Here is a 27,323-nt window from a genome sequence, read left to right as displayed (position 1 = left end):
CCCACCAGTAGAACTGTGGTAAATGCAACTCAGCACAGGAAATCTTGCAGATTGCACTTAATTCACAGAAACCCCTGAGCAGGTGAACTATCTGCCACTTGGAGAAACTGAGCGTTCGAAAAAACAATTACTTAACAGAGAGTTGTTATATTTTTTTAACATTCGCATGGTAATTGGCACAGAATGTGTATTATTCACTAAATGTGCTGCTCTGCCCTGTACCCAGATGCTGTATCAACTGATGTAATTAGATAACAGTTGTAGCCTGTCTTTTCATTAAACTTGGACTAAACTTAGATTAGAAGAACACACTTTTCAGAAATAAAACAGTTCTTTTAATTGGCAAGTAGAACACACATTACAGATCATTAGTATTTTATAAACAGAATATTAAGTTACAAACACAAGTTAAAATTGCAATTAAATGGCAGCTAACAGCTTGGAGTCCAAAATTCATGTTCTGCAACACTTTTCTATTTCCCCTCCCCCACTTCTCCTGGTAACAATGAATAACGAGACTATAATCTATTGGGATTCCAGTCTACAGCATGTTCACACAGAACAAACAAACCTCATTCCTAACAACATCACTAATAAACAGATGCTTTCAGACTAAGTCAGCCATCTTGTATGCTCCAAATGCAATGAGAACATTGTTGAAGATTTATGCTGTAACACTTTAGGAAAAAATACGAATACCTTCATATTAAAAAACTGAAAGTTTAATATTTTCTGGTCCAATTCAACTGAAAAACAATACCCAGCTTCTGCCCCACAGAAAACTAAGACCCATAGACTTCTAAGACTTCTATGACATTGCATGGACTTCTGTGCAACCACAGCCAGATGTTTATAAAATCAGACCCTTATGGAGGAAAGTTATGGCATACCACTAAACAGCATACGTACATATATATATTATATTTAGCAGATCTTTATTGCCCTCAACCACATTTGTTGGTATTCGTGAGATACATAGTTCATTCCACTTTCTCTACACTCAGAACACATTAAATAGTTACAGTTACGTGTGTTAATGTACTAAAGCTTACATTACTTTTAGCAAACATCTATTTTAATTTTTTTTTAAAAACTTTCCTTGAAAAGTATAAATCTATATTCCAAAAACCCAAGTGGTGCCAGGATACAATGCATCTCAGTTTTTAAACACTATTCAGTAGAAAACTATCTTCACAGGCTCATGATTGGGACTTGGTGTATTTCGGCTGTCAATGTATTTCTAAGCACTCTCCCTGCTGCAGTGCTAAAGCAGTGCTATTTTTCAAAATCAGAACAAGTTGTTTAACACTCTCTTAAAATATCAAGTGTCACTGAAGCTGTGTTGGCCCCAGGATATTAGAGACACAAGATGGGTGAGGTAATATCTTTTATTGGACCAATTTCTGTTGGTCAGAGAGACAAGCTCTTGTGCTTACATACAGCTCTTCCTCAGGTCTGAGAAATGTAAGCTCGAAAGCTTGTCTCTTTCACCAACAGAAGTTGGTCCAATAAAATATATCATCTCACCCACATTTTCTCTCTAATCGCCTTAAAATGGCACTTCAAAAATAGCCATTCAAATCTCACTGTGACTAGGCTGAGTACTCAACTAATGCCAATGCTACAGATTTTCTTTCACCTACCTTAATTAATTTTAGTTAATTTCATTACAGCACTAAGATTACATACTGAAAAAAAAAGTCCATCAAAGGTTTTATATAAACAACTTTGTATCTCAAAAATATCAAGAGTACCATTCAGATCTGGATTTCAATTAAAAACTGTGCATCTTTAATAAAAATGATGCTGCTTTAAAAACAAAAGGTCTGCTCATTGACCAGCTCTCGATAATATAAGCTACAAAGTGGGAGATGACACTAAAAAAGAGGGGCTTTTTTTTTTTTAAACCACTTCCGTTTTAAATGTAGGCATTAAAAGCAAAGTGTTGCTAAGCTTTTCCTAATAGAGCATGTGGATGTGTGACATAAAATACAGTAACCAGGAACAAAAAACCAGTAAAACAATTCTAGAAAATGCTGCCTTTTGACAGCTTGCTTGGTTTCAGCAATGGGAGGGATTGCTAGAGTTGTCAAGATGAAGTCCACACACCTTGATCATTGAACTGATCACTAGATTCCAAGAAACCAAAGCAAATGTAAAAACACACACACACACACACACACACACAACATCAGCTGCCTAGAAGGCAGAGTTCTGTCATCTGTTGGTAACCAGATGAATAAAGTGCATAGCAACTATCGTAACAGTTCTTGGAAAGAGAATAACACACTTAGCAAGTCTCAAAGTTTGTAAGCTTGACACTTGTTATCTACATTTTGCTACATGTGGCTTCCCTTTTATTTTAGTTTTTAAGCTTGCCGCTTCATTGATTTGACCCTTCAGCATCATCCTGTGACCTCCTTCACACTTTAAATGGAATGTGCTGAGATTCCAGACTGCTGCCTGATGTAACTCTGGAAACTCTTGTCCCCAATAGGATGTTCCCTAAAAGGGAGGGGAAAAAAAGAGTTGGTGGAAGTGTTATATTTATACTTCATTGCTTGTTGGAATAAAATGTTCTGACAATAGTTATACTGCAGCGGAAAACCATAAATGCAAATATTTACTAGAGGGGAGGTCAATTAATTTCAGTTATATTTATGTTGTAGCTGTGTATAAGAGTTGAATTGGGGGAATTGCTGGGTCTGTATATTTCAGTGTTTTTTTGTTTTTGTTTTTTAAAAGTCAAGTATGCCCAGAACATTGAATGGGCACTTTTTTAATATTCAGTATAAATCTAAATAAACTGATGCAGCAGATTGAACTAATATTCTAAACTAGCTCCGTACAATATTCAGGGCTAAATATAAGGCATCTTCTTATATTTAGCTCACATTTTATGGACATGTATTCCTTTTTTTTCATAATAATCTTGCTACAAAGTTTCCATTTTTCATACATTTTTGTCTTCAAATACTTTTTACCATTGTCTCTATCTTGTTAAAAAAAAAAAAAGCATTTTACAAATTATTTATTAACTGTTCAAAGTACAATCATACAAAGCCTAGGTCAACATCTTACACTAGTTGTATTTGTAGGATTTTTCCTACGCTATTGTTTTGAAAACCAGAACATAACCAAATCAAATGCTGTTTACAGAGCTACTGAGAAACCTGTACTTACTGGCTTCCATATTTTGTCTTCTTGAATTTATCCCTCTTATACTGAGCATGTTCCTGTTCTAAAGTTCCAACACCTTCTATGATCTGCTTTAGTGTTTTATAAGTCTCCTTTGGATCATCAATGATAAATGTCGAATATTCTTCTTGTTCTGGCCCATCATATACAGATTTGCTTCCGCAAGCCTCTATGAAAACAAATCATCAGGTTGACAGGAAAAATGTAAAAAAATAGGACAGCTACACTGTAAAAAATAGTTTTTTCGGGGAGGCCACATAAGCCAACCAGTGTCACTTTGCTGGTAATTAGAAACTAAAGTTGGGCTAGCGTTAGAATAAAAACTATTGGTTAAGGAACTATATGCATTCATCTATGTTCCCAAGAAGCAAGTATGAATTTTTTAAGGAAAGCTTAACTGTAACTGAATTACAAATTGTATAGTTATGAATGACATTCTACAGAATTACTGCAGAAAGGATTATTGAACAAGCTGAAGTAAATCAGGGCCGCAATAACATCTGCTCAAAATGAGAAAATTCTAAAAATGTGTGAAGTTACAACACTCTCTACTTTCTATGCTATAAAGAAGTTTTTTTTGGCCAAGTGACTAGGACACTTGAAAATACCTATTTACTGCTTATAGTAACGTATCAAACACCTAATAGCATGGTCTACTTTCATGTTACAACGGGGCACACTAGAAGTGGGAAGAGGAAATATTTTATTCTACCTCTGTATTTCACTGGTTTTCTAGGTTTTCTTCTGTTTCAACCTCAGTTTCCTAGTTACACCTCTCCTTGCTGAACTGCCTGTGCCAGAGGAAGGATCTTTTCTCAAATGCTGAAACAAGACGCTACTTCTGGCACTGATGATTCAGAAATGGAGGGGAGATAGGCACAGAGACTGGTAGCTCAGGAGGGGTAGGAGATCTTACATTTGTAAATGCATGGTGGCCAGAAATGGATTCAAGTACTTTGGAAGCTGTATGTCTGACACGCCTGGCCTATAACATGCTATAAAATAAAGTACTATTTAAAGTTGAGCATTGCAGTTGTTTCTCTGCTACTCCCTCTTCTGAATAGGATCTAAAGTCTAGCATATTGTAATGCTGAATACTTTTCTAGTTTGCCCAGCAGCACTAGCTTCTCAGGCTGTTCCTTCCATTACTTTTATCCCTCACTGCCTATCTCCTCCTAGACACTTGAAAAGCAAAACTAGGCTGGAAAATACTAATTTCTTAGCCATGTATGAAGTCAGATTCCATGGATATATCCAAAACAGCCTGGGTGGGAAACTGTTTTGATCAGCATGCTCTGGGGAATTGAGTCAGAGAAATATGCACATGGCTTCTGGTAACACAAAATCATGTTCCACTGAAATCTCAACTTGGTTGCTTCTTCCTTACGGGATCAATACAATTCTAGTTAGTGCACACTCTATTTTGCCAATTCAGAGCATGCAAACTATGCTCTAGTCTATGCCTAAACATTTATGGGGCTCTGTGGCTAAGACCATATTTCAAACAATGGTTTAAAATGCAAAGAACTTTCTGTGTAACTGGCACCGTGCACCAAAAATAAGTCACATAACCTTTCATGGCAGCAGTAAAAAGTTAAATAATGATCATGGTGTTAAACAAATGTGTATCTGCACAGCTGGTCTAGATGTATCGGGAGCATAAAATTGTTTTCTTTTTCTAGAAGTGGTGAAATGATACTGGTTCATACTCACCTTGCATTTTCTCTAATTTAGGCATATACAAGTTGAAAAGAGAGTAGATGCGTTCAGTTTCTCTATCTCCATCTATGTCTAGTTGTATATTTGCAGGTAAGCCTCTGTAAAACATCAAAAAGGGAGGCAGAGATAGTATCATCCTATGTCTGACTGGTTTAAAAAAAATCTCTTTTACAGCATGAGAGCAACATTGCAGACATAATATCACGAGTATGGAAGTGTAAATCATTTTCATATTTTCATGCAGGCATTAAAAGCAAGGTGTTATTAAGCTTTTCCTAATACATTGTGCAGATGGGTGGCATATCATACAGTAACACTGCAAACCTAAGAACAGGGGTACAGAAGTTTGTATCATTTTCTTGTTTAAAAGTGAGTATTCAAGGAAGGGTGGTAGACTTAGTATCCTGGATCCCAAAGCTTCCTATTTTTCCATGTAGCAGGTCAGGGTGATAGTTCAAACTACTTGCCTATCCAAGATAAGAACAGCCACACTGGGTCAGACCAATGGTCCATCTAGCCCAATATCCTGTCCTCCAACAGTGGCCAATGCCAGGTGCTTCAGAGGGAATGAACAGAACAGGTGATCATCAACTGATACATCACGTCGCCCATTCCCAGCTTCTGACAAACAGCAGTCCCTGCCCATCTGTCTAACAGCCATTGATGGACCTATCCTCCATGAACTTATCTAGTTCTTTTTTGAACCTTGTTATAGTCTTGGCCTTCACAACAGCCTCTGGCAAGGATTTCCACAGGTTGACTGTGCATTGCGTGAAGAAATACTTCCTTTTGTTCATTTTAAATCTGCTGCCTATTCATATCATTTAGTGACGCCCTAGTTCTTGTGTTATGAGGAGTAAACACTTCCTTACTTACTTTCTCCACACCAGTTATGATTTTATAGACCTTGATCATATCCACTCTTAGTCGTCTCTTTTCCAAACTGAAAAGTCTCAGTCTTATTCATCTCTTTTCATATGGAAGCTTTTCCATATCTCTAAACATTTTTGTTGCTCTTTTCTGTACATTTTCCAATTCTGACATACCTTTTTTGAGATGAGACGACCAGATCTGCATGCAGTATTCAAGATGTGGGCATACCATGGATTTATAGAGAGGGAAGATGATATTTATTATTTATCACTTTCCTAATGATTCCTAACATTCTGTTAGTTTTTTTGACTGCCGTTGCACATTGAATTGATGTTTTCAGAGAACTATCCACTAAGACTCCAAGATCTTTTTCTTTAGTGTTAACAGCTAATTTAGACCCCATCATTTTATATATGTAGTTGGGATTTGTTTTCCGATGTGCATTTCTTTGCATTTATCAACATTGAATATCATGTGCCATTTTGTTGTCCAGTCATTCAGTTTAGTGATATCCCTTTGTAACTCTTCATAGTCTTTATTTAACTATCTTGAGTAGTTTTGTATCATCTGCAAATTTTGCCACCTCATTGTTTACCCCTTTTTCCAGATCATTTATGAATAAGTTGAACAGCACTGGTCCTAGTACAGACCCCTGGGGAGCACCACTATTTACCTCTCTCCATTCTGAAAACTGACTATTTATTCCTACCCTTTGTTTCTTATCTTTTAACCAGTTACTAATCCAGGAGAGGACCTTCCCTCTTATCCCATGACAGCTTACTTTGTTTAAGAGTATTTGGTGAGGGACCTTGTCAAAGGCATTCTGAAAAACTAAGTATACCGTATCCACTTGATCACCCTTGTTCACATGCTTGTTGACCCCCTCAAAGAACTCTAGTAGATTGGTGAGGCATGATTTCCCTTTACAAAAAACATGTTGACTCTTCCCCAACAAATCATATTTACCTATGTGTCTGATTATTCTATTCTTTACTATAGTTTCAACCAATTTGCCTGGTACTGAAGTTAGGCTTACCGGCTTGTAATTGCTGGGATTGCCTCTATAGTCTTAACTTTAACTCAGAAAAGAAGATTCTTTACTAATACTCAGATATTTTGGGGATTAATTAATGTGATATAGGCAGACAGATACAGTAAGAAGATAGCTAAGTCTCTGACTATTCAATTCTTGGACTCTGAGGGTATATCTGTATTGCACAGTAAGTCCAGGCTCTGGCTCAGGTTTGAGTTCAAGTCCCTATTCTGCCCACACAGGGAACTTCTACACTGCAACAAAAGACCTGTGGCGTGGACATGGCTGGCCCAGGTCAACTGATTCAGGCTTGCGGAGCTAATGGCAGTGTAGACGTTCAGGCTGGAGCCCAGGGGTAAAGGGGATGGATCTCAGAGCCCAGACTCCAGCCTGAACCCGAGCATTTATACTGAAATTTTTAGTCTCACAGGCTGAACCACATGAGCCCACGTCAATTGACCAGGGCTCTGAGACTTGGTGCTAACTGTTTTTTATTGCAGTTTAGACGTACCCACAGAATCAGTCTGAGTCAGGTCAGCAAGCACTCAGGACCCAGATCTCTGCTATGGTCATGTCAAGCCCTGTCAATTTGCAGTGTGGAGAAGCTCAAGACGGAGACCAAAGTCAGAAAGTCTGTGCAGTGCAGCAGGGATGCATTAGCATGGTTGAGACACCTGGGTCCAGGCGTTATAAGCCCAGGTTTACAATGCAGTTTGGACACTCGAGCAGGGGCTTTGAAATACTGAGTCCCCAGGCCCAGATGTTGGGACAGTACTAAATTGCTATAAATTACTGTGACTGACATAAGTCTGGTAAAGCGTGGTAAGACTGAGTGCTAAAGGATTCTGGGAACAAGGCCTCCTAGCACTAGAGAGATTATATGGCCAATCACTAAGAATACAGAACTTGCACTTGGCACCAATATAAGCCATGATTGTTTATCTAGGCCCTATGTGTGTAGCTGTGCTGACGTGACAGACCAACGGTCATGGTCAGTCAATGGCCTGTTCGCCTAGTGTATACACGTGGGTGTGTAATGGTAAATCTGGGACTAACTGACCTGGGTCAACTGACCATGTAGAACAGCACAGCAGCAGGTGCCCGGGTGAATATTTGACATAATGTACATGGCAGCCGATCCCTGTTGTCCCTCCCAAAATTAATTAGAAAAACAAGTTATAAATAATCATGATATGCTAAATAAGTGCTAGCAGAGGATATTTTGGGGATGTGACTCCTTTGGGAAAAGGGTGTAAGTACAGGGGAATATCACATGCCATGTAAAGAGACATCCCAATTAACATCTGAAGAGGACTTTAGAACCAAAGTCAGGGTAGCCTACACCCTACCACAGGGACCATTAAATAGATCAGGAACTCAAGAAGAAGAAGAACTGGAAAGTCAAGGTAGCCAAGACCCTGCTACGGGGAACTCAGAAAACAGACCAAGTACCTAAAGGAACCAAAAGAGGGAAGAAAACAGTCTCCATCTAGAATTGGTATCTGTACCTGCTTTGTTTGCTAATCAGGATACTATGTGGGGCCAGCACAGTTACTGAGGGTTTATGCATGGGGAATTGAGGCTTACTAAGGAGAGGCATTGTATGGGGCTTTTTCTGTTTGTCTGTGACACCTGCTTTTCAATAAATAGATTTGCATTGAAGAGACTGAATCCTAGTCTTCACTGATACGGTTATTGGCTGCCCAGCTGTGGGTACATAAATTGTTCCTGGCCCAACACCAGGTCCCACAGACCTGGATTTACAATGCAGCGTAGACATACTGCTAGGCTTCCAACAACCAAACTATTGGTTTTTGTGAAGACAACAGCTGTCCTCTAAGTGACTGGACTGAGATTCCCCTCTCATTTCATACAGGCTGCTGAAAAGCCTTCAGATAATACTGCTACTTGTTTTTGTTAGTCTAGATGTAGAAGACTGTTGTCTTCAGTTTAACATACAAGCAAATAACAGCAAGCTGCTCCTTCTGAGCTGTCAGCACTTTTAGGAGCTTAAGATTTTGTCTCACATTCAAAACTATAGTATTTTATCCCTGTACTAGACTTACTAACATCTCATGCACTAGGAAGACAGAGTGATTTAACCAGGGTCTGAAATTGCCAGTTGTGCTAGGTACGAGAAGAAGATTGGCATGTCAACACAACTGGCCTAAGATGGCAGTTTGTTGTCTAGAACAGAGGTGCCCAGGCAGCCTGCACTTCCTCATGAATATTACCTATTGGGAGGCCACACTGCACATACTTAACATGTCCTCAGCAGAATTTAAAACAGGCAGCGTCCCACAACTCCTTACCCAGTGCAGGGCGTACAGCCTGGAGTATTATCTGCAGTGGCCTTACAGCACAGCCAGTGTCCATTAAGGTATGCGGAAGGGTGGTAGACTGTGAGGCGTTTCTTGTTGCACTGGCTAACTTTAGTAAGTATGTCAATCCAGTCCTTGGCCTCGACACAGTTATTTGCCTGGATGTACAGGACTCTCTCAGGCTGAATCACCTGGAACATCTGAAAACAAGGAAATAAGCTACAGACTGAACCACCAATTTAATTAATACAAGAGTCAATTTAAAATAATACCAAGTAAAGGAGGGAGCCTTTTAACAGCATAAAACTCTAGTTTATACTATATTAGAAGGTATAATCTGATCAGTAGATTATTAAAGGAAACAGGAAAAGATTTTAGATCAAAAGATGAATCTAAAAGCAGCAAGAAATCCTATTAAACACAAACCGATCTGCAAATTGAAATATTAACTATTTCTTTAAAAACAAAACGTACACTTTTGTACAACAGGCTAATCTTGTTCCTACCAGAGACAATTTATAAACAACTGAGATTAATTTGCTTATTGGGGAACACACAACTACAGGGATCAGTCAGACTCAGAGATGCAATTTCAGTAATGTTGCAGCTCTATGTTTTGGCAGGCTGACAGAGAAAACAAATGCAGGGTTGAAAGGAAATTCTATTTATGGGGGGAAGGGGAAGTATTGAATCTGGATTCAGCAGTCAGGACTATTTTGCTTTAACTGACACACAATTAACCTTTTAGCACATATTTTGTTTTGATTTTCTTTTCCTTTTATAACCATATGCACACAATAAATGTAACCACAACTACTACTAGTACTACAGTAACAGCAGTGCGGGCTTCCTTGCGAATATACAGTGGTGTGTTAGTGGGCTCAAATTATTAAAGGCTTATATTACATTAATGCTTAGGCATTCCAAATCACAATTGGGATCCCATTGTGTAGATGCTGAATGACCATTTATGAAGACACAGTCTGTGCCCCAAACTGCTTGCAATCAAAGAAACCACAACCACTATCAATCTTTTTCTATGCTCTTCCTTCCTCTTGAAAAGGCAACATTTTAAACATAATCCCTTTTGCCTGATAAACTGATATCTGAAAATTTGTTGGGGATTACTGAGATTATAGTTAAAGACATAACAGCAAATACTAGAAAAGCAAAATCAAGTACTTGAAGTTCATATGACTTTTCTACATATTTAGCGTTCATTGGTTTTCTTTCTATCGTGTTTCATTAAATCCCCCCAAAATTAAAATACACACATTACTGTTTGTATATGGCTTTGTCTATGGCAAAATATTATTTCCCATATGACTGTGTCCTCAGGGTTATCAATTTTTTTTGGCATAAACTCGCCTTTCTGAATTACAAACATATAGATCATTGTTCCAGATTTTACACTAAGTGGATCAGGGATAGGAAATAGTATTTTAAAGAAGCTCATTTCAATATAGGGTATCAGTTCAGTCTCTGCTCACTTTTATTACACTGTTAGCTTTGTATTCTTGAAAATTGGGAATGCACTTTCTAATTCACAGGTGATCTTGATTTAAATTAAATTTTCACCAAAAGAGAGAGGGGAGGGAAGGTTGCAGTTGGCATTTTTTCCCGTGTTCATTATTTTTATTGATACCAGACACAAATAAAAAGGTGTGAACTTCACCACAATACTGCTATAGCAGTTATTAGTGTGATCAGCCAGGTATGGGCAAAGTGAGGACAAAATGCAGTATCCCTTTTAAAAACTTCCCAGGAGAAAAAGTGTTAATTGGAGGTGAGGGGGACAAGAAGGGAATTGCAAGTCTAAAACATACAGCTCCACCCTTGTTTAACACAGAGCTGTAGGAAAGGGAATTTTAACACACTGCTTAGCATAGCAGAGCCCTTATGTTACAACAAAGGAAAAGATTTATAAAGGATATGTGGTTGTGTAATGGGATACATATATACGTGACCTAATGTATGGAAACTGTTACTGAGAAGCTAACAGTTAAGCCAAGAATTTCAAGTAGTTGCAAGACTTTTTCATTCTCAAAAAATACCAGATACAGCATTTGTTCTTCAAGCAATGTTCTGCAAAAGACCAAAAAGTTACTTGTAAAATAACTCTCTGCTCAAGGATCCTGAGGACTTCTTGAAAGAACAGACACATACTGGGAATATGGAGAAACAGAAATATGGAATATGGAGAAAAATAAATTCTCTGATATTGAAAATAATCTGGAAGAAAGCCTCGTGGTGGGGAAGTGGGCAACAGTATATTCTACCATTTATGGGAAATACTTATGGGAATTTTATCTTGAAATCTCATATACCTGCATTTTCCATGCAAAAAGGAATATTTGACTTCAAAGCACGATTCTATTCTGCAAACTATGTAAATGTTGTGTCTTTTGGTTTTTACTCAACAAATACTTGAGTTATCTTTGCAGTGAGGATATATCCTAAGAAAGAGTGAGCTGGATCCTATTGCATCTTGTTACAGACAAACAGAGCAGTGCCACAGTTATTGCATTAGACAGGCCGACAGAAAAATGCCATTGAGTTGTGTGTAGGGTCTCACTTTGGTTGGCCAATCAGTAAGAACACTATCACTGGTCTAGTATCTGGTCTAAGCCTGAACATTACCCAACCTGGTCCTCAGAGGCACTGTAACTTAGGAAGTGGAAGGATCACATGATATAAAAGCTGAAAGTCATAACAATTTATGAATAAATACCTATTTTCAGTAATGTTTAGAGACAGATAAAAACACAATTAATTTTATAAGATCTGTACAGTTGGAATCATACCACCTATGGTAGCTGACTTTAGAAGCAGAGGAGCATGAAAAAGGATCCTGACATCACTTAAACTCACATATTTCTAAAGTTTGTGTATAGTAGATGGTATATACTGAATACATAAAAGTATGCTCTGGTACTCCACTCTTGAGAAATGCAACCCATCCCGCACACATGCCAACAGAACAATTATACCACACTATCAAGCTCATAAAAGTTTATATTGGCATGTGTATGGGATCACACCTCTCATTCACATATATTCTATACCAGATACATATATGCTACCTCATTATTCTATGAAGATATTCTAACTGATAGAGTATTGCAAGATAATGTGCTCCTTCATAAATTTAAGGAGTTAATTCATTCCCAAGGATCAGACCTAGAACTCACAGGAAGAGCAGAGACTCAGTTGCCTTACCTGTGTCCAACTATCTAGAGCCCAGATAGCTGATCAGCAGTGTGTGGACAGTACTAAATGGGCTGCAGATAACTAAATCCAGGTATTGCTGACAAGGCCATGTTAAGAATCTCAATGGACTTCACTTTTGGACACCCCTGCTACTAGATACAGAAGCAGCACCTGTGGCTGTAAGTCTTCCAATGGAAATCCAACATGCGTTACAAAATGGGAAAGAGGAGATTTGGTGGGGGACAAAGACGAATTCAACTAATAGCTGAAGATGACCTACTTACATTTTTCATTTTAAAGGACTCCTCCTCCAATTTCTCCACTGCCAGAATGTTTTCTATCGGAATGCTATACAGTGGGTGATCACCTGCAATAAACAATTGCAAGCTAAAGCTGCATAACTGTTCAAGTGTCACATCACCCTCTGCTCGTATTCAAAACGCTGATTTGATTTCTGTGAAGGAAGACTGTGACTGCTAGAAAGCTAGTTTTACTGACATGCTGTCAAAGTCTCAATATTACCTTAATTTCATTTTTGCTTTGAGCTGCAAAATGTGCCACCACCAAACCTCTTCAAAAATTATCTATGCAGGCAGTGTCTGGGAAAGTTGCAGACAGAACATTTTCTGGAGACAGCAAAAAAGGGAATCCCTCCTGTCGGCTCAGGTGATTAAGGATGGTGAGCATGTTGTAGACATCATGGTTGAGAGTGTTAAGCGATCTAAAAGTGAATGGAATCTGCAAGTGCTCCCACATCAAACATACACAATAGAAGGATATATGTTATTCTCTACTGAATTAAAAAAATCCAATCTAGTTGGAAACCCCTGAAGTAATCTTACCTAATATTAAGGATTATTCTTATGAACAAATGTTTGAAAGTTCAAAGTATGTACTTAAACCCCCGTGTGCTTCAGTTAGTAGTGCAAATGTTACAAAATTAATGAAAACCACTAAAGAGACAGTCTGTTTCTGGAATCCAACTGGTAAGTGATAGTGAATGCAAGAATAAGAGAATTAATTAATCCAATAAAGGATGGGCATGTATGTGTCTGAGAATGATGAGACAATTAATAAAAATCTGCAGTACTTCAGCAGTTTCTTGTAAGTGGCAATTTTTATATTAATTACATTAAAACAGTTAATTTTATCATCTGATGAAACCACACAGTGAAATATGAAGGACTGAAAAGTGAGGCAATTCCAGAAGTTGCCGCTGGATTTCCTCTACAAGACTAACTCGGCACGGTGCCCACATGTAATGTTTTCTCTGTTTTCCATTTCAAATGTGGGCTCGAATGTGTTATTTATTGTTGTTAATGTATACCATAAAATGTGCTGTTACAATCTCAGCTCCCTGGAACTGCCTCACTTTTGAGTGCTTAATACAGTAGTCCAAACCTTAACAATAAATTAATGCTAGGCATCCATTTGTGGAATTGGGCCTTGTCCAATGTAAACCCAAACCCCAACTTAAGGTTATTACAGATGTGTTCTGCCTCCTCAGCCAATCTGATACACAAGTGTGTATGCACACACAGTGTATGTTAATTATTGACAGGATACTGGAGACATTTAATCCATAAACACACTCCAACAAGCTTGTGGTTTAATTCATATCAAAGTATTTCAATGCCACCCAAACGCTCTCAAATGATTAGCAAGAAGAATACACAGAAAGAAAAAAAAAGTGCTTTAAAAAAAATCCTGTTCTCCTCTCAAGTAATTTTTCTATGTGTTGTATTTTCTGCAGTTACAGATTTACAGAAATTTACAGGTTTTTTATTGTAAAGTATATTACCAAGGAGTTCTCTTTGTTCTCTTACACAGTTCTGAATGTTTAATCCATTGTTTTATTAGTGAAAAGTTAGAAAACAGGAAGGCAAACCTTTGTTACCTTTGCTTTTCTGATAAGTAAATTCATGGTTAGTCAGGCGAAACCATCTCTTCTTGAAGTTTTTCATACCAAATCGTTTTCTTCCTTGTGCTCTTTTGATCATAAACCTATTGTAAATGGAACAGCATTGTTACATTAATGCACTCAATTACAATCAGTGACACAAGTTGTCAAACTCCAAAAGGACACACAGAATACTTCCTAATACTAGGTTCCTGCTTAGGTTACAATTTGACCAGTTGAAACTCTAGCTAGAGATGTTACCCCACATCTACATTAGGCAAATAGTTGAATTAAGCTAGGAATATTTTTGCTGAGCTTAACCTAACTCTACCACTTTTCTCAGTCAAGACAGCGTCTAAGGCCTGGTCTATACTTACCGGCAAATTCGGCAGCAGTAGATGGGAGTAACGCAAGCTACGCAAAGTAGCTTGTGTAACTTACATCGACTTCCTAAATTCTCTTCTGTGCACCATCTCCACTACGTTGCGCCGATGGGAAATGTGTACCCATCGACACAGCGCTATGCTTTTTTTGGAGGTGGTTTTATTGAACCGACTTCCGAATCGATTGAGCGGGTCTTCTCTTCCGCTTAATCGATCTGGATAAATCGATCTGATGGTGGTGAATTTGCCGCTGTCAGTGAACACATACGCTAAGAGGCTTAGATGATTTTCAACACCTAAAAGAGATGTACAAACCCTTTTTAGTATAAGAACTATGTTTTATGTGCTTTAATTAAATATACTCTATAAATAATATAAAATGTTGAATGTTCTGGAACTCCATTTTCAATTAATAAAGTGTGCTGCAGTTAGAAAATACAGATTTTTATCACAACATACTAGTCTGTTAAAAGCCATTGTCACTAGTAGTTTGGAGTTTTTCATTTAATGATTTGTTGTTTGTAATCTCAGGTAGCAATCAATTTAGTCAGAACTCTATTTATTGTCATTACTGTATGCTGAAGCACTAAATTTACTCAAAAGTTTCAAGGTAACTTAGGAAATTATGACACTGATTTAATTATGCTCTGTACAACCTTTACTGAAATATATAAATATATATATATATATATATATATATATAGGAAGAGAGAGAGAGCACGTGTGAGAAAGGGCAAGCTATTTTACACAGTGTACGAGCGGATTCATGTGTACAATCTACTGTGCTGGATAAGATGACATAACATTACCGGTAAAAACTACTTGCTATCACAGCTATATCTACCAGACACAAAGGTACTGTACAGCACAATGAACACACATGATATAGAGAAGTAATAGAGTGTGGCTTAATGCAAGTGAGGATTTCACTAAATGTATTGTCACCAGCAAGGGTGCCAGAACACTGAATAACAAACTCCATAATCCCCATTTCTAAAAGAATATTCTTAGTCACAAACAACTAGAATGTGTTAGACAGACTGGGAACCTAATAAAAGCCTCTTTCTCCAAAGCAGTCCAACCTCAATGCCTTCGTGCTACTCTGTTTTGTATTGTGCTGTATTGTTCCCTGCAGGGCATTTATACTGTAAACTTCTTGGGGCAGAGACTTGGCACACCCCATTTACTGTACAGTGTGCACTTACAGAGTTATATAACTATTATGATGATTAAAATCTGTCCATTTTCAGAAGGTCTCGATACTAACAGTCTCTTCCCTGTCTTTATTCCTGGATCATCTGAGAAAGACAGTGGAGCTGTATGTCTGACAGTGGTTCAAACCCTCCTAATGTCAACCAACTTGATAGATCCTTTCACGTTTTGAAGTTAGGCAAATTTCAAAATGAATGGCTGCCTAATGGGGGTGAGTGGTTTGAAGAACAAACTCCTCATTAAGTTCGCCTTTTTGCTGTGTGGACATCGTTTAAGGTGATCTGCACATGCACAGGAAGTTTTAAAAATTAACTCCCTTTTAGATGTGTGCATCAATACCCCAGAATTAAAAGCACATTTCTAATTACATTAACTCCTTTTATTTAAAAACTAAACATTGAATCAGACACTCTCTCTCTCTCTGGGAGATCCTGCCTTTGACATTAGAATAAGAGCTACTTTGAATCCTGTTAGCTACCAACAATAATTTAAAACAAAACCAAAACATCAGGTTTCATTGCCTGTGTAGGCAGGCAGAAAGTATTCAGAGCCACAATCATTTTTAAGGCCATTTTAGGGTATTTCCTTGTTTCTAATATTTATGTAACATTTGGGGAATTGGACTGAACAAATGCTCAAGACACATGAAGGAAAAACATTTTGAGACCAATCCCATTTTCCAAGTTAATTGGCTGGGGATATTTTTTTATTCCCCCCCTTTGTGGTAGATTTAAATTAGGATCTATTTCAGTTTTGCTTGGACACTTCAGTGTGAATGCCCTTCGAGCATGAGAATGCAAGGAGAAATTACTTTCAGTTCTCTTCCCTTTGGAAAGCACCCAACAGCTATTTGTTGATCAGTGATGGTATGCTCAGTGCCAGCAAAGCACAAGCCAGCAGCTAAATCCTCTCATCTTGGGTACTAGATGTTCATTCAAAAGTGCACGCTCTGTATGGTGAGTTACAGATGTTCTTTATATAGAAAGAAAGAAATTAAATAAAATGAAATTAAAAAAGCAGAGTAAAGGCATACAAAAAACCCACTCAGCAGCCAGGCAATTGCTCTGGGAAAGAATCGAATTGATGGTGGTGAGATAACTTGCTTCTTTTAATGATACGCATGTCATTTACAAGATAAGGTGGGGAAGTGGCCATCTGAAGCCCACTCCTTAACCTTGAGAACAATTTACTTGTATGTTGCTGAAACAGTGCCTAGAAGATGTAGGCTGACATATTAATCACTTGCAATGAGGTTTTAGGAATTTGTACATTAAACATTAATCTCCAGCAGTCTTGAAGCCTCTGACTACAGATAAACAATAGTTTATTTACCATTTTCAGCATTTTTTAATAAAAAATCTAGGCACTGTTAAAAAGTATGTGACAAAATCTCTCTGTTGGTTTTACATAGGCATTTCAGGGTTATTAAACAAAGAAAAAAATGCCTTCTCACATTTAAGTCAGATATGTCTGTTGCTATGAAGGAAGGACATGCTGTCAGCAGGTCACTATGGCAAAGCACCGACTGTCCCTACCATCTTACCTGCATGAACTATTACCATCAACTTTCTTTACTGTTAGTTTAAGAGTCCTTATAACAGCAGCCAGCAGGCCGAGCAAGAAAAGACAGAAAAAAAATCAGACAAGAGCAAAAAAAAGACAGAGGCAGAAAAGTCATGTTTAAAAGTCAGAGGGGAAAAGTTAAAAATTTTACATTTATTTTCAAAAAGCAAAAGAATGATGATGCACAAAATTAAAACAGAGGGAATGTTCAAACTTTCAGTTAAAAGTTGCCAGCATTTTCAAGGCAAACCAAATATATTATTATTAGTAGTAGTATTGGTTTATAAACCTGTTGTGAAAATTTGCACTAGGTTGCAACTTAGTTTACTAAGCTCAGGAGAAATTTTCAAAAAAGTTTTAGTTTCAGAAGAAACTATCTAGCTGCCTACACACTGTACTTAGGTGCTTTTATAGACTCATTTTTAAAGCCGAAAAATGCCAGCAATTAGTCCATGTGACTGAACTAGTGTATGGAAAGGGCCTTAAGAAGCACAGATACTGAGATTTGAAGTTGTTCCATTGTACATGCATATTAAACATTTTTTTTTACAAAAATTAGTTAAGATTATCAGCCCCTGGATTTTATAGCACATCAGCAATGGCAAAACCCATCAGAAGGCTTTGCCCAATCCACAATGCCAAGATTAAAGTATTGAGTGTCTGTCTATGGAATGGAATTTTGCAGCTGTTGTTGGTTTGAATCACAACCTCAATGTTTTTTTAACACAGGGGTGGTTTAACTTTACTGTGCACTAATTATGGTAATTAAGTTCTATAGGCTTTTTTTGTACAAAAATTCTAACACGTGTGAAATTAAAATGTTTAAATCAAATGAAAGGATGTTAAAATAAGCTAGCAGCCACAGTGGATAAAGACAGCAATTCAACATTTTTCTACATTTATATTTTCCCTTGTAATATATGACTGTAGCGGGGAGAAAGGATGGCTGCTTTACGATGGTACTAAAATGCACAGAGATACAAGAAATTCTATGAACACATTCTTACCCTTCTTTAAGCAGTATAGGTTGCTCTATACTCTTGTGATCTCTCCTTCCAGAGGATGAAATCAAATCTAAGAACTTAAGATGGACAAAGCATACAGATAAAATATGGGTACAACACAAGCCAAATTAAAATGTTTACATTTACATATTTCTGTAGTACAAGACAATGCTGTAATGGTATTTGAACAAAAGAACACAGCATTACAATTAGGGAATTTGGGAAGATTTTCTGGATGGTAAACTAAGAACAGCTCAAATGTCAGAGTGTCCCTAAGTACAAAAGTTTACATCCTCACTTCTTTATTTCCTCTTTGTGCTCCTTTTCCTTTATTACTCAACCTCCTTCATTTCATCTTGGAGCAGACTGTTCTCATTACAGGCTTGCAGGATACACGGAATGTGCATTAAAAACTGATCTATGATGTATCGTTCCATAAGTGTTATTTAAGAAGTGTGGTTTCCAACACATACTATGGATTTTTATGTGCACTGTATTCCCTGCATATTTCTGGAATGCTACTGCTACTGAATCTGTTTTTTCTAGTCAGTATTTGCTGCTGTGTAAATATTACACTACTTATATGATTCTAAACATCAGTTTCAATAAGTAGACTCATAGACTTTAAGTCAGAAGGGACCAATATGATCATCCAGTCTGACCTCCTGCACAACGCAGGCCACAGAACCTCATCCACCCACTCCTGTAATAGGCCCCTAACCTAAGACTGAGTTATTGAAGTCCTCAAATCATGATTAAAAGACTTTAAGGTACAGAGAATCCACCAGCAAGTGACCCGTGCTTCATGCAACAGAGCAAGGTGAAAAACTCCCAGGGTCTCTGCCAATCTGCCCTGGGGAAAATTCCTTCCCGACCCCAAATATGGGAATCAGCTAAACCCTGAGCATGTAGGCAAGACTCACCAGCCAGACACCCAAGAAAAAATTCTCTAGTAACTTAGAACCCACCCCATCTAACATCCCATCACAGGCCACTGTCATATTTACCAACAGTAGTCAAAGATCAGTTGATTGCCAAATTAGGCTGTCCCATCATACCATTCCCTCCATACATTTATCAAGTTCAGTTTTGAAGCCACATAGGCTTTTCTTTTTGTCCCCACTGCTCCCCTTGGAAGGCTGTTGCAGAACTTCATTCCTTTGATGGTTAGAAACATGTCTAATTTCAAGTCTAACTTCCTGATGGCCAGTTTATATCCATTTGTTCTTGTGTCCACAATAGCACTGAACTTAAATAATTCCTCTCCCCCCCTGGTATTATCCCTCTGATGTATTTATGGAGGGCAATCATAGCTCTTCTCAGCCTTCTTTTGGTTAGGCTAAACAAGCCAAGCTCTTTGAGTCTCCTCTCATAAGGTAGGTTTTCTATTCCGTGGATCATCCTAGTAGCCCTTCTCTGCACCTGTTCCAGTTTGAATCCATCTTTCTTAAACATGGGGGACATTATGTATTCAATGTCTTGACTTGTTACTTACATTTTTTACTGCATCTGCATATTTCTGCTCATTAAAATAGTCATAAAAAGTAGCCATGAAAGATTCCTTGAAGCTTGCCTGAAATGCAAACAGCCAACCAATATTTGCATGTCTTGCAATCCAACTTATACCTAAAATCTTAACATCAACATACTAAGAAAGTAAGAGTTTCTCTACTGAAGCCACCACCACTTTCCCTATCTGCAAAAAAGAAAGAAATCAAAGCTACCTTCAGGTTATTTGGATGAAATATTAAGTACTACAGAGAAAGTGCTCAGACAAAAATAATTTCTATTACAATTATGTGAGTTAGCAAAATGCATTCCAAATCCTCAATTCAATATATTTACTATAACATTCTGTAAAAGTTTCAAGCTATTTTTAAAAAAATCACACTCCCAAAACAAACTGACAAAAAACGAAAGAGTCAAGGAACTGAACCGGCTCAAGAGATTTGTAAATGGGATACAGGCTCTCCTACAGGTTGCTGGTGTGAATCCAGACCAGATCAGCAGTGACCTCATGTTATCATCTGGCTGAAATCACTCTCATTTCAAGTTTCTAGTGGACATCAAAAATCAGCTATCATCACTAATTTGCAAAGAGCTGAAATGGCATGAGAAGCGCACTATCCCTCACCATTAGAGGTGGTTCCTCTAGGATCTAGATCAGGCTTTAAATACTTTGGTGTGGCGGCTACCATGTGTATAAGCTGAATACTTCATTGCCCAGGTGCTGGCACCTTTCATCAAAGCTACATTTTTTCAAAAAGACTTAAAGAAAAGCCCCAGAGCCCTGAGACCACATCAGACTTTACTAAAAATGTAGTTCAAAGGAAGAACATTTTTACCACCAAATAGCACTCAGGTTATAAATTCAGTTACTTTAGCATTGCTTACCACTGATTTGTTTGTATATGGTACTCTACAGTTGTTGGGACAGTGCTGAATCACTATATAGTATCACAATGGACAAGTTTGGTGAGCCTGAGTGCTAGAGGATTCTGGGATCAGGGTCTTGTTGTACTAAACTATGGAAAATCACTGAAAAGGCCAAACTTGCACTTGGCATCAAGATGTGACACAAATGTTTGTCCAGACTCTGTGTAAGCAGCTATGCTGATGTGGAAGACCAATGGTCACGGTTAGCCAATGGCCAGTTCACCTGGTGTGTATATGTGGAGGTGTGTAATGGCGAATCTGGGGCTAGCTGACCTAGGTCAACTGACCCTATAGAATGACATGACATCAGGTGCCTAGTGGGAAGTAGTCCACGAAAAGTAAATATCAGCCAATCCCTGCAGCCCCCTCCCAAATTATGAATTAATTGGAATATGCCACATAGTTTGCTGGCAAAACATATTTTGCATATTTTGGGGACATGTGACTTCTTTGGGAAGAGGGTATAAGTACTGGGAAGATCACATGGTATCTAGATTTTCTATCTATATCTCACATATCTAAGAGGACCAGTGATACTGTCGGACAGAAAAAGATTTAAGACCAGAGGGCCTCAGAGTAATCTAGGCCCTGCTCCGAGGGATCATAGATCAGAGGGCCTCGGGGTAGCCAAGACCCACTACGTGGGACTCAAAAAACAGACAAACGACCTGAGGGAACCTGAAGAAGGAAGAGACAGTCTTCACCTAGGAGTGGTAGCTTTGCTTTGCTTACCAATCAGGATATTGTGTGGGGCCAGCATAGTTACTGAGGGTTTATGCTTGGGAAATTGAGACTTACTAAAGAGAGGCATTGTATAGCCCTTTCTATTTGTCTGTAATACCTGCTTTTCAATAAACAATAGCTCTGCATTGAAAATATTGAATCCTGGCCTTCACTGGTACTGTTACTGGGTGCCCAGCTGTGGACACATGAATTGATCTGAATTAATCCCTGGCCCAACAACAGTCATTCCAAACATTTAATTACAATAATAAAGTGACAATCTGCTTTTAAAAAGGAAATAAAGATCAATATTTTGCCCACATAACCCACAAAGGATGAAATAAAATGAAACACTTACAGATTTAGATTTTGATAAGCTGCCCAGTGTTTGTATGGTCTTAGAGATAAGTGTCAAAGTTCTAGAGGTCTGTGGATCCTATTAAGGAGGAGAACAACCGTGTTACATATTCCTGGTGTTTAAAATATGGGACAGAGCACAAAACACATTTGCTGTTCTCTATTTCACTCATACCAAAATCAATGTAAAATTTTAAAAACTCACAAACTCTGTAGAGAGAAAGCTGCTGCCTTAAGAAGCACAACAGATTTTGTCGTGACTATCTTCTTGCCCTTGCTTCTGAAAAGCAAGCAAGTCAGTTTCCTTGCCTCATTTTGCAAGTGAATGCTTGTATTCTGACTGTTTTCTATACTAAAATATAAGGGTTTAGGTTTTGGGCAACATATTTACTATTCAAAGTGTCTCAAAGTGTTTTCGAAGTAATGAATCCAATTAAAATGAAGCTGCTACTACAGTCTCAAGAATAGCTTGCAGTGCCTTTGACTTACTGTAGAACCTATTTACTTAAGAGAGGGAACTTGGCCAAGAGGCCACAGTAATATTCAACCCATTTAAAAATTATGCTGTACCCTTTTTAATGGCATCGTTAACAACTTATTCCTCAAAGTCACCAATAACCAGCAGAAGGCACTCTTGACCACAGGGAGGAGTATCTGATATAATAAGACCATTTTTAAAATTCATTTGTTTAGGAATGGGGAGCATTTTATGTCAACAAAATCTGTTTAATTTTTAAGGCAATTAACATGTTTTTAACAAAGTTATTGCAGCTGAAACTCCTCTTATTGCATATAACTTGGTACAAAAAAAGAATGAGGTGGTACCATTTCGGTGTATGTAACATTTCACAGCACGCTGGGCCCCAAACGCAGAGTTCTCACAATAGGTAATTCCACACACAAATCTCCTCTTTGATAGCACTGGGCACTAGTGAAGAACACAAGCTTGCGTGCGCATTGCACAGCTGGACAGTAAAATTGTTGACCAGCAGGGGGTGGGCTCATGAGAGTTTGAGACAGAACTTTCATGGGAGCTGGAGCTAGACTATCAAACTCCCTCCCTGAGAGAGATGAGAATTACCACAGGGCTCAATTTCAAAACTAAATGTAAAACTCACTTCAACTTATAAAGGGGGGAAGCCTAAGTTCTTCACAAACACAGTCAACTAACACATCTGCTAACACACAAAACAGACAAGAACTATTAAGCTATTTCTCCTATGGGCTGAGAAGATAGATTTAAAAAACCAACAAACCACTTGGTAGGCACTCATACTCTGTTGAGGGGGGCACATAAATACCTAGATAGATCAATACAGAACTTACTGGGTGGTGTGGTGTAAGATGAAAGAGATTTGGAGAAAGAATTGCAGGAGCAAAGAATCTCAGGAAAATAAAACTGCTTACAGCTGTATACCTCACATCTGGGTCACCTGTAACAAGAGAAACCGTTCCTCTCATTATCCAACAAACAATATTTCAAAGAGCATCTTCAGCACTAGTAAAATGGTCAAAATGCAAGTTGTTAATTCAGTCCCGTGCTAGGGGTTCACGTATTCATGAGTTATGGGTGAATGGGATACTGGAGGTCATTTAGAGCCAAATATTAGCTACTGATAAAGTAATGAAAATATCCAGGTGAGAGCTAGCGCCAGTAAAACACAGTAAGACTATGTAGGGAGCTCCATGAAGCCTCATTGTGCAGGAAAAAAGTATCAAAATCTGACATATGAACTAAGCAACTGGAGCATTTGACTAATTTACATGGATTATAAAGGAGACTGACTTTCACTATTTATCTGCAGCACCAAGCAAATGGGGCTCCGATTTGTTGGTGCCCCAACGCACTATCGTGAAAGAAGTAACAAATACAGTAATTATAACAATAATTATAATAAATTGAATGGATAAGGAACACAATATGATGACCAATGGAATTTTATTTTGACATTTTGTATTCTGCTATTTGCTACTATAAAATGGCACCACTTTACTCAACTGATCTACTCCTTATGTGTATGAAGAGTCACATTGGCTTACTATAGTGGTTGGTTGATTTGGATTTTTTTTAATTGCTTTTTACTCTCACAGAGCAAACACAGCTAAGAAGAAGTGGAATGGATTCTATTCCTTGTGTATCTTCAACAAAATGTACTAAGTTCTACTGAGTTATAGCTATGCAAACCCATTGAAGGTAATGGCCTTGTATAGGTGTCAATTTATAATTTGGCTTTTATTACAGGCTAATGCACGGGTTGAAAAAAATTGAGCTGAACTGTCAGATTTGATAATGAGTTTGCAGACTGCTGTGTTAAAAAATCTCTATACTTGTAAACTGAGCATATTTGATCTGAAATCATTGATACATAAATCTGATACATTTCTATCATGTCATTTCAGAGTATAGTAGAACAAATTTTAAAGGAACATCTTAGGTAAATAGTACAGATTTACACTTCATAAATAGCTTCCAATCTGAAATATACTTTTAACTTCTACACTTGTGACTGATGATGTAAATTGGTAGATAATAAAAATAATATACTTCAAAATAATTTAACATATAAATTAAAAAGACATACAACAATTTACCTTGAAAACGTTTGGCAGCTGACTCTCTCAGCGAAAAGAAAATATCACACATCACTGTTGGACAGCTCACCCCAGATTTTGTAATGACAGTAAAAATGCGGTCAACGTACTGCCTCAGATTTTCCTGAAACATTTAGCAATATGTTAAACTTTTTTTGTTTGTTTTAGATGCACCGTTTCTTTTCCATGGGAAAAAAGGCTACTCCATTTTCTCTAATGGCATCTACAGTAGATTATTTCTGCAATAAATTATAAGATATAAAAAAGCCACAGTTCCATATTCAATGGATAACTTCTTCTTTGATAAGGTGTACTTCTAAGTACGAGGCTGAAAGCACAGTGTCTTTTTCTACCAAAAAACATCAAGTAAAACTTCATTCTGAAAAGCATGTTATTTCTTCCGCAAAACCATTTTCTATGTCCTCTTTGGAAAATTGGCTAAGGAGCCCTCATTTCTGTCATACTGGATATTTACACAGTCAATTGACAACAAGACCTATTCTTCTTTTCCTATTTTACATTTAAGAGACAACATCACATTTCAGTACTGTGCTGTACAAGTAAACATGAAGCTGATGTAAAAAATCACACACATTTCTATTAGGTTAAAAAAGCTTCCACTGGCTACTAAGATATGAAAGCTTACTTTACAACACCAAATGGGGTACAGGGACCCCAGTAAGGGAGACAAAATACTCAATATAATTAGAGATTTTGTTTTCAGTAACAAATCTGACTGCCTACCCTGTTATTTTCCAGGTTTTCACCATCTTTTAACTTCACAGGATCAATTTCACAAGGCTTATGGAGCTGGCAAATCTAGAAAGAACATGAGGAAGAATTAGTGCATGTCTTCAGGTGGAGTAAGTCTTACAAAGGGAGGTTACTTATTATAATTGATGGTTCTTCAAATGTGTGGTCCATATCTGGATTGCAGACATGGGTATGCATTTGTGCCATGCACCAGAACTGTTTAGAGTAGTCTCCGTTGACACCTTGCATTGCTCACGTAGTGTGCTCAAGGTCTCATGAGGCTGTGCAGGTCGACGCTCCCTCATCAAGCCCATAGCGGAGGGGATGAGAGGCGGGATTGGAATCCAGAGAGAGATCACAAAACTCAAAGAACCATCAGTTACAGTTTCTTCTTCGAGTGCTGGTCCTTATGTGGATTCTAGACATGGGTAGCGTAATAAGCAGTAATCAGTGTGGAGGTGGGCGTGAGGGCTCGGCACATGTTAGAGTTTGTAGGACTGTGGGGCCCACTGGTGCATCCGTGGTTGATAAGTTGGCTATGGCATAATATGCAGTAAACATGTGACTAGAGGCCCATGTTGCTGTCTTGCAAATGTCTGCATGGAGAGCGGACATGGTGGCTTGTGCTCTTGTGGAGTGAGCTGTGGTGCCTGGTGGGAGTAGCACTCTGTGATGTAATAGGAGATCCATTTAGAGATGTATTGTGACGAGAGAATGAAGCCTCTGCAATTTTCCGCTATAGCGATAAAGAGTCTGGGCGGGGCTTGGAAGGTGCGGGCATGTTGGAGATAAAAGGCCAATGCATGATGGACATCAAGGGAATGCTGAGCACATTTCCTGTTGAAGGAATTTAGTTTTGGGTAAAAGGTGGGGAGATGAATGACCTGGTTGAGGTGGAATGGTGAGGCCACTTTGTGGAGGAACTTGGGGTGGGTTCATAGGGAGACACTATCCCTGTGGAACACCGTGAAGCAAGGGTCTGCCATCATGGCTGCCAGTTCACTGACTCGCTTGGCAGAGGTGATGGTCAGGTAGGTGAGTGGACATGTGGCCAGGGATTCAAATGGTGGCTTAGTAAGAGTTGAAAGTACAAGGTTGAGGTCCCAAGGCAGGGTAGGTTTCCTGAGGGAAGGGAATGTTTTAAGGCAGTCACAGAGGAACCAAGTAGAGGTTGGGTGGCTGAAGACAAAAAACGCATCTCCTGGCACAAAGAAGGTGCTAATCACAGCCATGTGTACCTGTATGGAGGAGTGGGTAAGACCTCAGAGGCAAAAGTGGACTAGATAGTCCAGAACAGTTGGTATGGATATGTTTGTTAATGGGTGGTGGTTGTTGGAGGACAATTCTGTGAAGCACTTCTATTTTGCTTGGTAGCAGGCCCTGGTCACATGGCATTGACTGTGTGTAAGTATGTTGCATACCAGCATGGAGCATGCATTGTCTACTCATGAGATCTATTCAAATGCCAGGCCATGAGGTGGAGCGGGTGTGGGTTGGGGTGCTAGATTCGGCCCTGTTACTGGGTGAGGAGATTCAGGGGTCGGGGGAAGACGGATCAGAGGATAGGTTGAGAAGTAAAGGTGGTCTGTGAACCAATATTGGTGGGGCAAGAAGAGGGCTATGAGTATGAGGGTTGCTCTTTCCCTCCTCACTTTGCGGAGTACATGTGGTAATAGTGGAATGGGTGGGAAGGCATAGCAGAGACCTGGTGTCCATGGGAGGAGAAAGTCATTCCCTTGTGAGCTATGCCCGAGGGCTCCTCAGGAGCAGAAGAAGGGAGTTTGTGTTTGGTGGATGTGGTGAACAGGTCCCATCGCAGAATGCCAGAAGATGGAGTGAAGAGTGGGGTCATGGATTTCCCACTTGCAATTGCAATGAAAGGAATGGCTGAGCTTGTCCACCAGGATGTTGTTTGTGCCTGGCAAATGGATTGCCTGTAGTGTGATATGTACTGTAGGCACCAGTTCCATAATTGGATTGCTTCTTGCTAAGGGACGTGGACCTGGCTCCTTCTTGCTTGTTTTATATATATTACTGCTATCATGT

General features: G+C 38.5%; 1 protein-coding gene across 1 annotated transcript in view; it reads right to left on the bottom strand.

The window, feature by feature from the left end:
• Window positions 1–318: 318 nt before the first annotated feature.
• Window positions 319–27,323, bottom strand: part of RASA3 (RAS p21 protein activator 3) — a 198,084-nt gene continuing 171,079 nt past the window's right edge. The window contains exons 13-24 of the mRNA XM_067563637.1: window positions 25,269–25,343; window positions 24,525–24,648; window positions 23,259–23,365; window positions 21,934–22,011; window positions 19,912–19,989; window positions 18,420–18,493; window positions 14,252–14,358; window positions 12,639–12,721; window positions 9,136–9,344; window positions 4,912–5,015; window positions 3,184–3,367; window positions 319–2,505 (exon numbers count right to left, since the gene is read on the bottom strand). Coding sequence (XP_067419738.1) covers window positions 2,430–2,505; window positions 3,184–3,367; window positions 4,912–5,015; window positions 9,136–9,344; window positions 12,639–12,721; window positions 14,252–14,358; window positions 18,420–18,493; window positions 19,912–19,989; window positions 21,934–22,011; window positions 23,259–23,365; window positions 24,525–24,648; window positions 25,269–25,343 — 1,299 coding nt within the window. The 3' untranslated portion in view covers window positions 319–2,429. The remainder of the gene's footprint in view (window positions 2,506–3,183; window positions 3,368–4,911; window positions 5,016–9,135; window positions 9,345–12,638; window positions 12,722–14,251; window positions 14,359–18,419; window positions 18,494–19,911; window positions 19,990–21,933; window positions 22,012–23,258; window positions 23,366–24,524; window positions 24,649–25,268; window positions 25,344–27,323) is intronic.

This window comes from Emydura macquarii, unplaced genomic scaffold (genome assembly GCF_026122565.2).
Source record: "Emydura macquarii macquarii isolate MOO-44397 ecotype Brisbane River unplaced genomic scaffold, CSIRO-AGI_Emac_v2 contig_2531, whole genome shotgun sequence".
NCBI lineage: Eukaryota > Metazoa > Chordata > Testudines > Chelidae > Emydura > Emydura macquarii.
The sequence above is the reverse complement of the archived record's forward strand: the minus strand, read 5'-3'. Positions and strand labels throughout refer to the sequence as shown.